This window comes from Penaeus vannamei, chromosome 36 (assembly GCF_042767895.1).
Source record: "Penaeus vannamei isolate JL-2024 chromosome 36, ASM4276789v1, whole genome shotgun sequence".
NCBI classification, from domain to species: domain Eukaryota; kingdom Metazoa; phylum Arthropoda; class Malacostraca; order Decapoda; family Penaeidae; genus Penaeus; species Penaeus vannamei.
The window spans coordinates 2440623-2458122 of record NC_091584.1 but is presented as its reverse complement, the minus strand read 5'-3'; the positions used below and the strand labels follow the sequence as shown (position 1 = coordinate 2458122).

At 41.1% G+C, this 17500-nt stretch overlaps 1 protein-coding gene across 3 annotated transcripts in view; it reads right to left on the bottom strand.

The window, feature by feature from the left end:
• LOC113814828 (hemicentin-1) overlaps positions 1 to 17500 on the bottom strand; it is a 234971-nt gene that overhangs the window by 141260 nt on the left and 76211 nt on the right. For all 3 annotated transcript variants that reach the window (XM_070114397.1, XM_070114399.1, XM_070114398.1), the window contains 16 exons: positions 16878 to 17028; positions 14528 to 14646; positions 13299 to 13448; positions 12726 to 12854; positions 11811 to 11929; positions 10444 to 10552; positions 9170 to 9342; positions 8623 to 8785; positions 7175 to 7322; positions 4827 to 4969; positions 4045 to 4329; positions 3659 to 3783; positions 3311 to 3491; positions 2902 to 3083; positions 2064 to 2291; positions 199 to 361 (listed from right to left, as the gene is read on the bottom strand). In XM_070114397.1, the coding sequence (XP_069970498.1) occupies positions 199 to 361; positions 2064 to 2291; positions 2902 to 3083; positions 3311 to 3491; positions 3659 to 3783; positions 4045 to 4329; positions 4827 to 4969; positions 7175 to 7322; positions 8623 to 8785; positions 9170 to 9342; positions 10444 to 10552; positions 11811 to 11929; positions 12726 to 12854; positions 13299 to 13448; positions 14528 to 14646; positions 16878 to 17028 (2568 nt within the window). The remainder of the gene's footprint in view (positions 1 to 198; positions 362 to 2063; positions 2292 to 2901; positions 3084 to 3310; positions 3492 to 3658; positions 3784 to 4044; positions 4330 to 4826; positions 4970 to 7174; positions 7323 to 8622; positions 8786 to 9169; positions 9343 to 10443; positions 10553 to 11810; positions 11930 to 12725; positions 12855 to 13298; positions 13449 to 14527; positions 14647 to 16877; positions 17029 to 17500) is intronic.

Genomic DNA, 17500 nt, shown 5'->3' with positions numbered 1-17500 from the left:
TCAAGAAATATATTTACCATATCAATTAACACAAATCAATCAAAATATATACCACAAACTTAGCAAAACGAATAATTCCCCCACAAAAAAAAGAATAAGCAAAGCAAGTATCAATGCCACAACAAACAGAACCCAAGAAAAAAACAAAAACAAAAGCGAATCTCAATAAGGGATGGAAAGGGGATCCGAACCGCTAACCATGGACTTCGAGCGTAAAGTTGAGGGAGAGCGAACCCGCCTCGTTCATGGCCAGGCACGAGTAGTTCGCGGCGTCGACCTCCGTCACCTGAAGGAGTTTCAGATCTCGTCCTCCGGCGCCCAAGTGAAGGTTGGGGTCGTCCTCGTCCAGCGGCATGTTATTCTAGAAAAAAAATTACATAGCCATTCATTTAGGGAAGATGGGAAAGAATAAGGGATATACAGATAACAAAGAATAACGATAGAATAAACTAAATGAGAGAGGATATGCAAATAATAAATTCTAAAAAGAAAATACATAGCCATTCATTTCGGGAAGATAGGAAAGAATAAGGGATATGTAGATAACAAAGAATAACGATAGAATAAACTAAATAAGAGAGATCATATGTAAATAATAAAAAAAAATTACATAGCCATTCATTTAGGGAAGATAGGAAAGAATAAGGGACATGCAGATAAAAAGGAATAACGATAGAATAAACTAAACGAGAGAGGATATGCAAATAATAAATAATAAATACATAGCCATTCATTTAGGGAAGATAGGAAAGAATAAGGGATATACAGAAAAAAGGAATAACGATAGAATAAACTAAATGAGAGAGGATATGCAAATAATAAATAATAAATACATAGCCATTCATTTAGGGAAGATAGGAAAGAATAAGGGATATGTAGATAAAAAGGAATAACGATAGAATAAACTAACTGGGAGAGGATAAGCAAATAATAAGGGATATGCAGAGTAGGAATGAGAAGGAAAGAATAGGGAGTAACTCAATGAGAAAGGATAAGGAAATAATAAGGGGTACATAATTAAAGAAGGATAAGGAAAAAATAAATGGAACATGGATAACAAAAGAGATGGAAAGAATAAGACGTACATGAATAAAGAAGGATAAGGAAAAAATAAAGGGTATATATATATGAGAAAGGATAAAGAGATGCTTACTTATACGAGATAAAGATGGTTTAACTGTTAAATAGATATATACAGATATAAAGATAGATTTGCCATATCGATAGAGGAAAGCCTATATCTGAACAGAGGTTTATAATGAACAGATGCAGAGAGTAAGAAAGACACGTACATATATACGTATCGATAAACCTATGATTAAACTTAATCAAAACGTCAAAATAAGGAAGCGATTAAGTATGTAAGAAAAATATTGATAAGAGGTTACCGTAGTTAGATTGTATGCTAATCCCCGTAGACGTAATCAATTGCATAAACATTAATATAAATGAAATGAGAAACAAAATAAAGAAAAAAACAAAGAGAGCAAAAGAGAATAAGCGTTACAGTTATCAAACATAACAGATAAACACACATACACACATACAAACGGACACAGACAGATAAACATACATAGATATGCATGTAAATATCTATAAATAAATGCTCTTAAAGATACACATGGCAAGTCATTTGATTAAAAGGACAGAGATGGGAAGAGATACTGAAATGTGGTGTACAGACGCGTAGACTTTCATCCCCATGTAAGACCCAAGACTGCTTTTCACGAGATTCTATGACTTTATTAATTTACCTATTGATATGCCTATATATATATTCATACATTGAAATATGTATTAATTCATTTATCTATCAATATTATATACTTATCCATTTGCCAATTCCTCAAACTATTTATCCAATTATCTATAAATCTACTCATCAATCTATCTATCATTGCATCCATCCAGTCACCTATCAATTCACATCCTTATCCATCCGTCAATCCGCCAATCAATTCATCCAACCATCAAAACTCTCCTCATAATTCACCTACCAGTGCAATCACCCATTCACTCATCCAATTACTCATCTCCCATTCATAAAATCTGTCCTCATTCACCTTGAACCAGAAGATCTGCGGATCCGGCGATGCGTGGATGAGACACGAGAGGGTCGCCGGCCGACTCGCACGGACGCTGACGAACGTGGGGGCGCTGGGGTCCTCCAGGCGGGGCGGGGTCACGACCCTCAACACGTACGTCTGCTCGTCCGACCCCGCCACGCTGCTCGCTATACAGGTGTACGAGCCGGCGTGGAATTCGCTCACGCTCTTGATTCTCAGCTCAGACTTTTGGGTTTCAGGAAGAGACAGGTGCGTTGAGAATGCAAACTTTTATGTGTGTCATAAGGATATCGTCTGTTCCCGTATTTGTCCGATGTCTAACTCCAAATGGACGAAATGTAATGGTTTGCTGCCTCAACGGGGTGGTTAAAGTAAGTCTTCCACGATATTTCGTCTGCTTTAATTAGGCATCGGTCAAAAACAGGACCAAAGTAACCCACATAGGGGATAATGTTGATATATAAAGATGGGAGGTTATGAGGGTATGGTTTGGTGAGTGTACATTAAAGGCATTTTTATACTAATAAAGACATTTCGATACTAAGAAAGGAAGGGAATGTCTAAGAGAAATAATCAAATTAAATGTTTGGTAAAGAAGTTAATACAAAAAAGTAATACCTTTCAATAACCTCATTTTGATTTATCTTTAAAAAAGGAAAAAAAAGAGAATGCTTCTAATGCCTATCTAAAAAGATCATACCGATTTAGACAAGTTTCACACGCTCACAGACAGCCGTGCAAATTTCCTCTTTCACTAATGAAACTATATCTTTTCAATCCTTTCATTTATAATACTTCAGGAGGACTGAAGGAAAAAAATGAAAGACACACTAACCTTCCCACGCCCTACGTCGTGGACAGTGATGGCCGGCAAGAACAGTTCCTGCAGAGACACGCCGTCCTGCAGCCACACGATGGCGGGCGGAGGGTCGCCGTCCACTTCGCAGTCGAGGACCACGTCGTCGCCCTCCACAGCGGACCGGAATGTGTCCTTGTCTTGTATAATCACTGGTGGTGCTGAGAATAAAAATAGTAAAAAATATTATTATATATCATTCATTTGCGGATCTTATTTCACCTGAATTTATAATGTCCCTCCACGCTCTGTTATATTTCCAGGTAAACACAAACATACCGTGATAATTCTTCGACGTAAAAAAAATATGTAAACAGCCGTTTGTAAAAGTCCTTCCCTCCCTTCACACAGCGGCTTTCCTTTCCCCACGCAATTCACCGCTACGCACCTAGCACATTGACTTGGTATGTGGCTGTGTCGCGCCCGCCTTCGTTCTCGGCCGCGCACATGTAGGTCCCGGTGTCCTGCATGACGGCTTCTGACACCAACAGACGTCGCCCGCCGTCCCCCAGCGCCACCCGTCCGCCCAGGCCATGGAAGCCGAGCAGACCATCCAGCGGGGCGGCGTTCTGTCGGACAGACCTGCTTTAGAGGGGTATGAGGGCACGCAGACGCTACCCATTTAGACACCTTATCTGCTAAAACAAGGGCAGATGTTATATCATGTTTACACTTCGAATGCGGGATGAGGAACAAGTTATGAAGATCGCATTTATCGGAGCCGAGCTTACTGTACCTTCGTCCAAGTGATGCGTGGCTGCGGCGTGCCTTCTACAGGACAGAAGAGGGAGAAGGGCATGTCGACCAGGACCTCCTGCATCGGCGGAGACCCATCCTCATCTTCCACTATCGTGGCCGGAACTGGTGAAAAAATTTCCTTGGTTATTCGCGACCAATGACTTAAAAGAGTCGAACATTGGCTATTGATACTAAGAAAGTCGAATATAAGCTATCCACATTAAAGAACAGAATATGGGCCTATCCATATTCTAAAAGCCGAATATTGATTATCCATATTAAAAACTCGACTATTAGTTAATCATATTAATAAAGTTTATTGACGATCAGCCCCACGGAACGACTATCCACACCTTCAGAAAATGGCAAAGACTCCAGACCTACCAATGACCCTGACGTCGAACTGCTTCTCCGCCGTCCCCGCGCGGTTGGTGGCCAGGCAGGCGTAGTCCCCGGCGTCCCCAGCCTGCACGCTCGTCAGGAGGAGTTCGTAGGGGCCCGTGAAGTGGACGCGGGGCCCCGGCTTGAGGGTCCGCCCATCCCGGAGCCAGGTGATGGTGGGCGGCGGGGAGCCCTCGACGTCGCAGTGCAGGATGGCCTCCCGACCCGACACCACCTGCACGTCCGTCACCACGTCGCCTCCGCCCGCGTCGTGGATCGTGGGCGGCGCTGCGGGGGAAGGGGTGTGTCACACTCGGCAATCTCTGTCTGTCCATCTATCTATCAATATTTCTTTCTTTCTTTCTATTTCTAGATGTTTCACTTTCTCTTTCTTTCTCTCTCACGCATACTCCACAGCGAGAACCCACCAACATGCCAAGACCGAATACTCTTATCCTGTCATCATTCACTCACTCTCCCACTCTAACTCTCATTCGCACTCCCACTCTCACATTCTCTCACTCTCACATTCTCTCACTCTCACATTCTCTCACTCTCACATTCTCTCACTCTCACATTCTCTCACCCTCACATACTCACTCACTCTCACTCTCACCCCCACTCTCATTCTCACACTTCCTCCCTCTCAATCTCTCCTAACCCAACCAACGAATTCACAGTCATCTCCCTCAACACACACACTCCACAAGAAGAAGAACCCACCAGCGAGCCAAGCCAGAACCCCTCCCTCTCGCCCTATCATCCCCTTATCCTATCTCCCTTACTCATGACGGAGAGGTTGAAGGTGCGTGTGGCGGTGCCCACGAAGTTGGTGGCGGTGCACTCGTACAGACCCGAGGATTCTGGCGTGACCTTGTGTATGGTGAGCATCTGTCCTTCCTCCTGCGTGGAATATTTCCCCTCCTGCCTGTGGTGCCGGGAGACAGAGGGGGGAGAAAACGTTTAATGACAATTAGCAAACGTTTCGTGTGGGAGAGAAAGTACACGTATGGGACAGAGAGTGGAAGAAAACGTTTTGTGGGGGCTAGTAAACGTTTCGTGTGGGAGAGAATGTTGGCGTCGGGAGACAGGGGGGGGAGAAAACGTTTAATGTTAATTAATAAACGTTTCGGGTGGGAGAGAAAGTTGGCATCGGGAGACAGAGGAGGAAGAAAACGTTTAAGGTGGTTTAGTAAACGTTTCGTGTGGGAGAGAAAGGCGACGGTGATAGAGACGGGAAGGAAACGTTTAATGTCAATTAGTAAACGTTTCGGGTGGGAGAGAAAGTAGGCGACGGTGATAGAGACGGAAAGGAAACGTTTAATGTGGGTTGGTAAACGTTTCGTGTGGGAGAGAATGTTGGCGTCGGGAGACAGAGGAGGAAGAAAACGTTTCATGGCAATTAGTAAACGTTTCGTGTGGGAGAGAAAGTAGACGTATGGGACAGAGAGGGGAAGAAAACGTTTTATGTGGGTTAGTAAACGTTTCGTGTGTGGAAGAGAGTAGGCGCCGGGAGACGGAGAAGGGCAGAAAACTTTTAGGGTGTAATAACAAACGTTTCGTGTGTAAGATTAAGTGGATTTTGAAGGGTATGGATGAGTATTTTTGGTGTAGCAATTTCTGGTTCGTGGTATACATTGGCTAATGTGGAAATAAGCAAATATTTCCTTCAGAGTTATATATAAAATAATGCTTATCAGCCTGTTAACACAGAAAAGACGTAACATTAATATCACTGACATTGCATGCAATAATCAAAGCAACAATAATAATCATATCAATACTTATCACCCTCGTCACTAACATAAATTTTCTTATCATCACTACCAATCATCATCACAGCTACCATTATCATCATTACTACCAAAGCTATTATTACCACCATTACTATAATCATCAGTCTCCCTATTATCACCATTACCACCATTACCATAATGATTAGTATCCCTATTATCACCGCTACCATTACCATCATTACTACCAAACCATCACCACCATCACTATAATCACTAGTCTCCCTATGATCCCCATAACCACCATTACTACCAAACCATCACCACCATTACTACAATCACTACTATCCCTATTATCACCACTACCATTACCACCACTACTACCAAACCATCACCACCATAATTATCATAATAATCATTACTCTCCACCAGTCTCCCTATGATCCCCATCACTACGAGAAGATCACCCACAAGGGCGCGATGAACTGGACCATAACCACCGTTACTACCAAACCATCACCACCATTACCATAACCATTAGTCTCCCTATCATCACCATTACCATAATCATTAGTATCCCTATCATCACCACTGCCATTACCACCACTACTACCAAACCATCACCACCATCACCATAATCACTAGTCTCCCTTTTATCACCATTACCATAATCATCAGTCTCCCTATCATCACCACAACCACCATTTCTACCAAACCATCACCACCATCACAATAATAACTAGTCTCCCTATTATCACCATTACCATAATCACTACTATCCCTATTATCACCATAACCACCATTACTACTAAACCATCACCACCATTACAATAATCACTAGTCTCCCTATCATCCCCATCACTACCATTACCATCATTACTACCAAACCATCACCACCATCATTATTATAATAATTATTACTCTCCATCAGTTTCCCTATGATCCCCATAACCACCATTACCATCATTACTACCAAACCATCACCACCATTATTATAATCACTGCTATCCCTATTATTACCACTACCATTACCATCATTACTACCAAACCATCACCACCCTAATTATCATAATAATCATTACTCTCCATCAGTCTCCCTATGATCCCCATAACCACCATTACCATCATTACTACCAAACCATCACCACCATCACTATAATCACTACTATCCCTATTATCACCATAACCACCATTACTACCAAACCATCACCACCATTACAATAATCATTAGCATCCCTATCATCCCCATAACCACCATTACTACCAAACCATCACCACCATCACCATAATCATCAGTCTCCCTATCATCACCACTACCACCATTTCTACCAAACCATCACCACCATCACCATAATCACTAGTCCCCCCATAATCCCCATCACTACGAGAAGATCACCCACAAGGGCGCGATGAACTGGCGGTCCTTCGTCCAGGCGATCTCGGGCGCGGGTGAGCCGTCCGCCCGACACCACAGCTTGGCGTCTCTCCCCTCCACGGTTTCCACGCCCGTCAGCTCGCCCGCGCCCCCTTCCTCCATCGTGGGCGGCTCTGTGAGGGAACTAGAATGAGTCTCTGGCTTCGTTTATATTCTTGGAGATTTGGGAGTTGTTGTGTTATTGAGGTTTAGAGCAATATGATTGACAGGTTTTTTTCGTTCTTTCTATAAAATCGCTTTTGAAAAATAAGCGTATATAAATATAAATAGCGCCAGAAACCACACATCCATTCCACTTAAGTTAGCATAACTCCTAACGCAGAAACAACACAGAGTACATACATACATACATATACATACATATATACATACATACATATACATACATACACACATGCACATACACATTCATACATTCATTCATACATACATGCAGATATACACACATACATACAAACATACATACATTCATTCATTTATTTATATATACATTCCTATATAAATACATACATACAATCATACACACACACACACACACACACACACACACACACACACACACACACACACACACACACACACACACACACACACACACACACATATATATATATATATATATATATATATATATATATGCACACACATATTTATACATATACATATACATATATATACATATACATATATATACATATATACACATATAAATACATATACATATATAAACATGTACAAATATATATATACATATACATACATATACACATATACATATATATATATATATATATATGCATATATATATATATATATATATATATATATATATATATACATATATATATATATATATATATACATATATATATACATATATATATACATATATATATACATATATATATATACATATATATATACATATATATATATACAAATATATATACATATATATATATACATATATATACATATATATATATACATATATATACATATACATATATATATATATATATATATATATATATATATATATATATAATACATTCATGCAGTCATTCATTCATTTATATATACATTCCTATATAAATACATACATTCAGACATACATATATATATAAATATATTCATACATACATTCATTCATTCATACATACATACATAAATAAATTCATTCATACATTCATTCATACATCTATATAAATGCATTCATATATTCATACATACATACATGCATACATACACACATACATTCATACACACATACACAAATGCATACATACATACACACATACACACATAAATCCATCCATCCATACACACACCCTACATACCCCCCAATCTCAAAAATAATCACAAATCAACTACACTGAATGACCAGAACGGCAGCGCAAGCATGACACTGACTGAGGACGGTGACACTGAAGTTCCTGTGCGTGGTGCCAGCGGTGTTGACGGCCGTGCACGTGTAGTGGCCAGCATGCCCGATCTTGGCGTGCTGCACGTGCACTCGGCGACCCCCTGGCGACACGTGGGCGTACAGGGGCTCGCCGTCGCGTTTCCATGATACCTGTGTTGGAGTTTAGATGATTATTCTTTTATAATTTGATTAATAGTATTATTATGCGTTTTATGATTTGATTAATAGTTTAATTATTCGTTTGGTGGGTATTATTTTGTAAAAAAGGTTGGTATCATCTGTAAGATATATTTAAAGTATGTGGATATGGGTGTGGCGATATATTTTAGCAAATAAAAACAATTGATATCAACAAAATCCTATTCAATTCTTTTAGGCTTATATATTCAACTCCGCTAAAATCAAGCAAGATATAAAAAAAATAAAACCCGAAAAAAAAAATAAATAAACTCGCACTTACCAGAATCTTATAAAAAATATATATAAAAAATAAATCATCCTTCTTCCTACACTAATCCGAGCACACCCTCTCACCTGCGGCTCGGGGTCACCGCTGACGTCGCAATCGAGGTCAAGCTCTTCCCCGGCATGCAAGGTCACGTCGGGGTTGTGGAAGAACTCGGTGAACTGCGGCGCCACGAGGACCTCCAGCGGGAACAGCAGCTCCGTGACCCCGGCGTCGTTCTTGGCCACGCAGCGGTACACTCCTGCGGGAATCGAGGGGGACGCGGGTGGCCATTAAGGGAGATGACGAAGGTGACGATTAAGGGAGACGAAGGTGACGATTAAGGGAGACGAAGGTGACGATTAAGGGAGACGAAGGTGACGATTAAGGGAGACGAAGGTGACGATTAAGGGAGACGAAGGTGACGATTAAGGGAGACGAAGGTGACGATTAAGGGAGACGAAGGTGACGATTAAGGGAGACGAAGGTGACGATTAAGGGAGACGAAGGTGACGATTAAGGGAGACGAAGGTGGCGATTCAGGGAGACAAAAGTTATGATTAAGTGCGATGAATGTGATGATTAAGGGGCATAAAAGGGGTGCTTAGAGGATCTGCAACTTACTGATTGACGTATTAGAGCACGAATTAGTATAGCCGTACTCGGAAATTACCCGCTAATGATCAAAGTAAGAAAAAAGACAAAAGAAAACAAACAGACTTGAAAATTCCTACTTTTGTCCAGTAGCCACGAGGATGTAGGATTATTTCCTTAACAAACAAAGTAAGAAATATAACAGGAAAAAGAAAAAAAACTTGAACGTTCCTACTTTCGTCCTTCAGTCGTCTCGAGGATGTAGGATTATGACCTTAATAAACAAAGTAAGAAAAAAAAGAAGGAAGAGAGAAAAGGTGGACTTAAGATTTCTTAGTTTTGTCCTCTAATTACCTCAACTAATGTACTTATAACCCCAATAATCAAAGAAAAAGGAAGAAAAAGGTTTAGAAAAAATCATACCTCTATCGACCTCAGTAATCAAAATGATATAAAAGAAGGAAAAAGAAAAAAAAAACAGCCATAAAATTCACACATTTATCGACCTCAATAACCAAATGATATAAAGAAAGGAAAAGAGAAAAACAGCCATAAAATTCATACATTTATCGACCTCAATAACCAAATCATATAAAAGAAGGAAAAGGGCAAAACAGCCATAAAAGTCATACCTTTATCGACCTCAATAACCAAATGATATAAAAGAAAGGAAAAGAGAAAAATAGCCATAAAATTCATACCTTTCTCGACCTCAATAACCAAATGATATCAAGAAAGAAAAGAGAAAAACAGCCTCAAAAATTCATACCTTTATCGTCCACTGTCGCCTCGAGGATGTAGAGTGTCTGGCCATTGTTCTCGACGACGATGTGGGTCATGTCGGCGCGGTCCTTCGTCGAGAAGATGGACACGCCGTCCTGTGGGGGAGAAAGATCGCCTTGTGACAGCGTCGAGTGGCCGGTCGAGGGAGGAGTTTGTTAGTTACGACGAGAAGGATCGCCTTATGACAATGTCGAGTGAGGAGTTTGTTAGTTACGAAGAGAAGGATCGCCTTGTGACAGCGTCGAGTGGCCGGTCGAGGGAGGAGTTTGTTAGTTACGAAGAGAAAGATCGCCTTGTGACAGCGTCGAGTAAGGAGTTTGTTAGTTACGAAGAGAAGGATCGCCTTGTGACAGCGTCGAGTGGTCGGTCGAGTGAGTTTGTTAGTTACGAAGAGAATGATCGTCTTATGACAGCTTCGCGTGGCCAGTGGAGTAAGGAGTTTGTTAATTACGAAGAAAATGGTCGGCTTATGTCAGTATGTCGAGTGGCCGGTCGAGTCAGAAGTTTGTTTGTTACGAAGAGAATGGTCGCCTTATGGCAGTATGTCGAGTGGCCAGTGGAGTACGGAGTTTGTTACTTACGAAGAGAAGGATCGCCTTATGACAGTGTCGAGTGAGGAGTTTGTTTGTTACGAAGAGAAGGATCGGCTTATGACAGCTTCGAGTGGCCGGTCGAGTGAGGAGTTTGTTTGTTACGAATAGAAGGATTGGCTTATGGTAGTATGTCGAGTGGCCGATCGAGTGAGTTTGTTAGTTACGAAGAGAAGGATCGTCTTGTGACAGTGTCGAATGGCCAGTCGAGTAAGGATTTTGTTTGTTACGAAGAGAAAGATCGCCTTATGACAGCGTCGAGTGGCCGGTCGAGTGAGGAGTTTGTTAGTTACGACGAGAAGGATCGGCTTGTGACAGCTTCGAATGGCCAGTGGAGTCAGAAGTTTGTTTGTTACGAAGAGAAAGATCGCCTTATGACAGCTTCGAGTGGCCAGTGGAGTAAGGAGTTTGTTAATTACGAAAAATAAGGATCGGCTTATGGTAGTGTATCGGTAAGACAATGGGAGGCAGGCTTATGGCTAAAGTTGATCGCCTTATGGCAGTGTCGTGTAGCCATAAATCTAAAGGCTTTGTTATTAATGGGAGAAAGATCGGCCTATAGCAGTGTGAAGGATGGCGAGCAATATCAATGACAATAAAAATAATCATAATAATAAAATTATATAAACTGAACCTAGTACATAATCCATCTCAAAATATCCCATTCATCACGACACAGTTCTATAAAAATAATAATGATAATAATAAAACTGCATTCACTCAGTCATCCCGAACGTAAACAAAGGAAAGTCACGTGACATACCTTCAACCACGTGATCGTCGGAATGGGCACTGCGTCTACCGGGCAGTTGATGACGACATCTTCTCCCTCCACGACAATAGGGGCGCTTGGCCGGTGCCGCTGGGTCACCCTGGGCGGGACTGGGGAATAAAGGGTTAAGTAAGTAATGTTTATTGTGCATTCATTTCGTTTTTGTTTGTTTGTTTGTTTGTCTCTTTGTTTTGAGTAAAGAAATGAGGAAGGAAAGTTGTAGCGAGTTGTTAATCGTGATAGGAGGAACGGGCTCGTGTTTATTTAGTTATCAATCTCCAATCCAGAGTTGTAATGTATAGCAGAATGCATTGCCCTTTTTTCTCTTGAAATCTACAGTAAAATTTTGAAAGCGTAATTTACTCTTCCTAAACCCTATATTTATTACTTACTTATTACTTATAGTTACTTATAGATACTTATTCCTACTACTTATGGCTACTTACATATTACGTATACTTATTACTTACACATTTTTATTCCTTATACCTACTTATTACTTATACTTACTAATTACTTACAACTACTTACTCATTACATATACTTACCTATTACTTACGTTTACTTAATACTTATACCTATTACTTACGTTTACTTAATACTTATACCTATTACTTACGTTTACTTAATACTTATACCTATTACTTACGTTTACTTAATACTTATACCTGTTACTTACGTTTACTGAATACTTATACCTATTACTTACGTTTACTTAATACTTATACCTATTACTTACGTTTACTTAATACTTATACCTATTACTTACGTTTACTTAATACTTATACCTATTACTTACGTTTAATTAATACTTATACCTATTACTTACGTTTACTTAATACTTACACCCATTACACATACTTACACTACTTACAAACTTATACTTCCGTCCCTTTTAACACTTACTGAGGACCTTCACGTCGTAGTCAATGTGAGCCTGCCCGAGAAAGTTGGTGAGCGTGCATCGGTAACTACCCGAGTGCTTGGGTTCTGCACGTGAGACTTCGACGGTCCCACTCTCCAAAATCTCCAGTCCTGTAAGGGAGACAACGCGGTGTGAGAAACTGAGAATTCTAACTGATTTCGGTGAGAACTCCAACTGATTTGACATTGGGAGGAAGTGGGTGGGGTATTAGAGTTTGGAGTGGTTTGTTAATCACTGAACGCGATGGAAAATTGAGGTGGTTTGAAGACAGAGGTAGCTAGTCAACATAAATAGTTTAATACAGGGAACTTAAATACAAATTTAGTTCAACACAGAATTACTTAACCACAGCCTTATAAACAGAGCTAATCACTTGCAATTATCCTTTACAAATAATCCTCTCTTGAATTAAAAACATAAATAGTTTAATACAGGGAACTTAAATACAAAATTAGTTCAATAGTTACTTAACCACAGCCTTAGTTATAAACAGAGCTAACCAATCGCAAATATCCTTTAAAAATAACCCTCTCTTCAACCCAGACCACGCCCACCTTCTTCAGGCAGGAGTCGAACGCCATCCTTCGTCCAGTCGCGTGTCGGAGTAGGATTGGCCAGCGCAGGACACGGCAGGGACAGGCGCCCCCCTTCCACCACGCTTCTCTCGGGCCACGTCTCCTCCACTGTCTCCACTTGAGGGGGATCTGTGGGGGGGGGATTTTTTATTTGTTCCATTTCTGTTAGTTTTCTTGTTGGGATTCGGGGTTGGGAGATGACGAAGAATGGATAAGAAGGATTCGGGATTAGGAGATGGCGAGGTATGGATAAGGAGGATTCGGTGTTGGGAGATAACGAAGCGTGGGTTATTTGATGGATTCGGGGTGGCGAGTTAATGATTCATGAATATTAAGGATTAGGGATTAGGAGACAATGAATCATGGAAAGGATTCGGGATCAGGAGTGATTCCTGAATAAGAAGGATTTGGGATTCGGAGATAAGGAATCGTGAGTAATTTGAAGGATTTAGGATTACGAAATAACCAATAACGAATGTGGATTTGGGATAATGAGATAACGAATCATGAATAATTTGAAGGATTTAGGACTACGAAATAACCAATCACGAATAAGGATTTGGGATTATGAGATAACGAATCATGAATAATCTGAAGGATTCGGGTTACGAAATAACCAATCACGAATAAGAAGGACTCAGGATTAGAAGATAATGAATCATGAGAAATTTGAAGGATTTGGAATAACGAGATAACGAAGCATGGATTATGCGTAGGATTTATGATTTCGAGATAATGAATCCTGAATAAGAAGGATTTGTGATGACGAGAAAATGAATCATGGGTAATTTGAAGGAGATTGCGGGATAACGAATCCTGAATGATTGGAAGGATATGGGATTGCGAGATAATGATACCTCAATGATTTGAAAGATGCTGGATAATAATTCATAAATAATCAGAAGGATCCGGTACTCCGACATAACGAATTCTAAATGAGTTGAGGGATTCGGGATTAAGAGATTAGCGAATCATGGATAATTTTAAGGATTTGAGAAAACGCACTCTGAATGACTTGAAAGATTCAGGATTACGAGATTAGCGAATCATGAAAAAAACAGAAGAATTTGGATAGCACAACCACTCCTTCTAAGCCTGTGAGGAATAGTAAAAACCTGCAAAAACACAACTACATACTAATTCTCAGAAATTTGATGGAGTTACAGGGTCACGTAAATTTCCTGACATAACACAACACTCTCACTCACAATTAACTGTTATGACGAAGGTCTTGTGTGCATTTCCGGCCTGGTTGATGGCACTGCAGGTGTAGTTCCCGGCGAGGTCAGGGGTGACGGCACTCATCAACAGGTAACCGGGGGCAGGGCTGGGAAGAAATGTACACACAGGTTAATGTAGGTGTGAAGAATGTGTGTATTTCTGTATGTACGAATGCATGTACATAGAGACAGGGCAGGAATATCCCTACGGAAACGACAACTGCCGCTGTGCCCTTTCAAATTGTCATAATGCCCTAAATTATGAGGATCTTCATGACAACGAATTGCCGTGACCCTAAAAGCTCACTGCCGTCGTACTGAATTTACCTGTTTCTCTGCCAGAATATATGTCTATCAGTTTATGCATCTCTGTCTGTGTCTGTCTGTCTCTCTCTCTCTCTTTGTCTCTCTCTAAAGGGCAGGGACTCCAAGTTAAAAAAGGCCCTGCAGTTTTTGCTTTGCAATTTCAGCAAAATCAAGGTAATCTAGGCAATCTTTGCATTTCTGAAGGGCACCAAGAAACCCTTGGGGCATCAAAGCAATTGTGTAAAAACAAAAAATAAATGCTCTAAAATGTGCAGTTTAGTTGGCATCTTGTGCATGATGAAGATTCCGTGTGCTGTCCGGACTGTCGGCGTGCGGCCAGTACCCGCGGGGCATCGGCCATCAGCACAGTGCGTGCGGATAGACTCCACACAGTACGTAGCGCGGCCGGCAGACCAGTGTGTTTTGCAAAAGACAACGCTGCACACGGACTCTTCCTCATGCACAAGATGCCTGCGAAACTGCACGTTTTAGAGCATTTATGCATGTTTTTACACAATTGCTTTGATGCCCTAAGGATTTCTTGATGTTCTTCGGAAATGCAAAAATGGCCTAGATTATCTTTAGATTTTCTTTCGCTTCTCTTCCAAGACATTTTATTAGCTATGTTGTCCAGTTCGATCACCGATTTCCCGTGGAACTTGGCGGATCCATCTTCATTGAGTCTTTTGGCGATGCGTTGCGTCTTCTCGACGTTCCGGTGGGAAAGGCCGACGTCGAGGGCGGCGACGAGTTCTCCGGCCGGCATCCCGTCGGGCTTGAGTGGGTCGCGAGGGAGGTTGCTGCCGCAGATGCCGAGTTCGGTGACGACCTCCTCTGCAGGGAACCTCTCCTCCAGGCGGCCTACCCCCTCCTCCAGCGCTGTCACTCGCTCACGAACATCCGCCATGTCAGCCCTTATTTCTATGAACGACGCCATGAAGTCGATGAACATGTCAATCATTGCCCTAGCGTCCAGTCTCCCTTCCTCGTTGCTAATTTTCATCGCTTTTAGACGCGTCAGGAGAACCCCTGCATTGGGACCAGCAGGGGCAGGGGTAGCACCATGGTAGGGGCACGGAGGGGCAGAGGTATCGCCCGAGTAGGGACAAGGAGGGGTAGGAGTATCCACAGGGGGGGGGAGGACGGGTCTGGGGTACAGGGGGGGGAGCTTGATGGGAGTGAGCTTGTTCAGGATCGTTGGTGTCTCATTAACACTGTTTTCTTCGCTATCTTCGCCTCTATTTCGGCATAATCAACAAACATCATTTTCGATCCCGGGTCTTTTTGGAGATGCCGCATGTTGTACAAATGCCGCTAACCCTATTGTCAAAATAATTATATCTATCAACAGAGTGGTTCAAAATAACGGGGTTCCTCTCTGACTCGGGGAGGGTGGGGTGGGTTTAAGTGACGACTATTTCACGGACAAATATGTGACGTCAAGCATGTTTTTTTTTTAATTAAAACTGCAGCTCAATGGCTGATTTCATTAGATTTCGGGTGCAGTATCCATAAATAATTCACACATTCAACACTTGATGTTTTAAGCCGCTGTTAGGCAACTTCTCACCTGTACGTCCCAGATGCCAAGGCAACTTGACCCTTATGTTTCGGCAGAAGTTCGCCGGTTCAGTTTTTACAAATGCACTTTTTTATGTCTTTCACAGGGTTTCAGCACGAAAAAGAAGTTATGGTATATCCACTGAGAGTTCACTCATTCTTGCATGAAATTTTATAGTTGTCAGTTATCAATAAACAGCCGAAAAGGAGATAGAATTATCCCTGAATTCGGCACCGCCACCACCACCAGAGACAGACATAGACAGAGAACGCTCGCCCCTCACCAGAGGGCTTGCTAGATGAGACAGACCAAACCCCTGTCTAATGCATACTCATGGATTATGTATGGGTTATTATGGATACCTGATGGAATATCAATGCCTAATGGATACCAATTTCGACTAACTAATGGACATTCGTGTGTATAATCACAATATAATCACAATTTCACAACAAGAGTTCCCGCACATACACCAGCCTCTCATCCTCAGCCAGCACCAGCCCATTTCGCCTCCAGGACACTTCGGGTTCGGGATGACCCTTGACCTCGCACGGCAGCTTCAGATCTTGACCTGCTGACACCGCCAGGGTTTCGTCTCCGGGCGGGGAAATCTCGGGGGGTTCTGTTGGGCGAGGGTGAATTGTCACAAAGATGTTTTTTTGTATCTATGTTTATATGTATTTTCATTAATTTTTCATTTATCATTTTTTACTAAATTTTCAATTATATAACTATTAATTCATATATATATATTTATATGTGTTATATATAACACAACAAAACCTTTTCTTTAGAATCAGCCCGTGAAAAACGATTCGTTACTTAGAAAACGTACGACACAAAGAGTTCTTACTTATAAGTCCAGTTTGTTAAAATTCTACGAGACCCGATCCAATGAATATTCATACATACGGACATGCACATACAAATAATTAAATGCATATCTGTCGCTTTATCTGATAGATATATATTTATCTATCTATCAAGTAGATAAGCATGTCTAGATTGATAGATATGCATTTATCTATCTATCTATCCTATAGATATGCATGTCTAGATAAGATATATATTCATCTCCCAATCTATCCAGTATA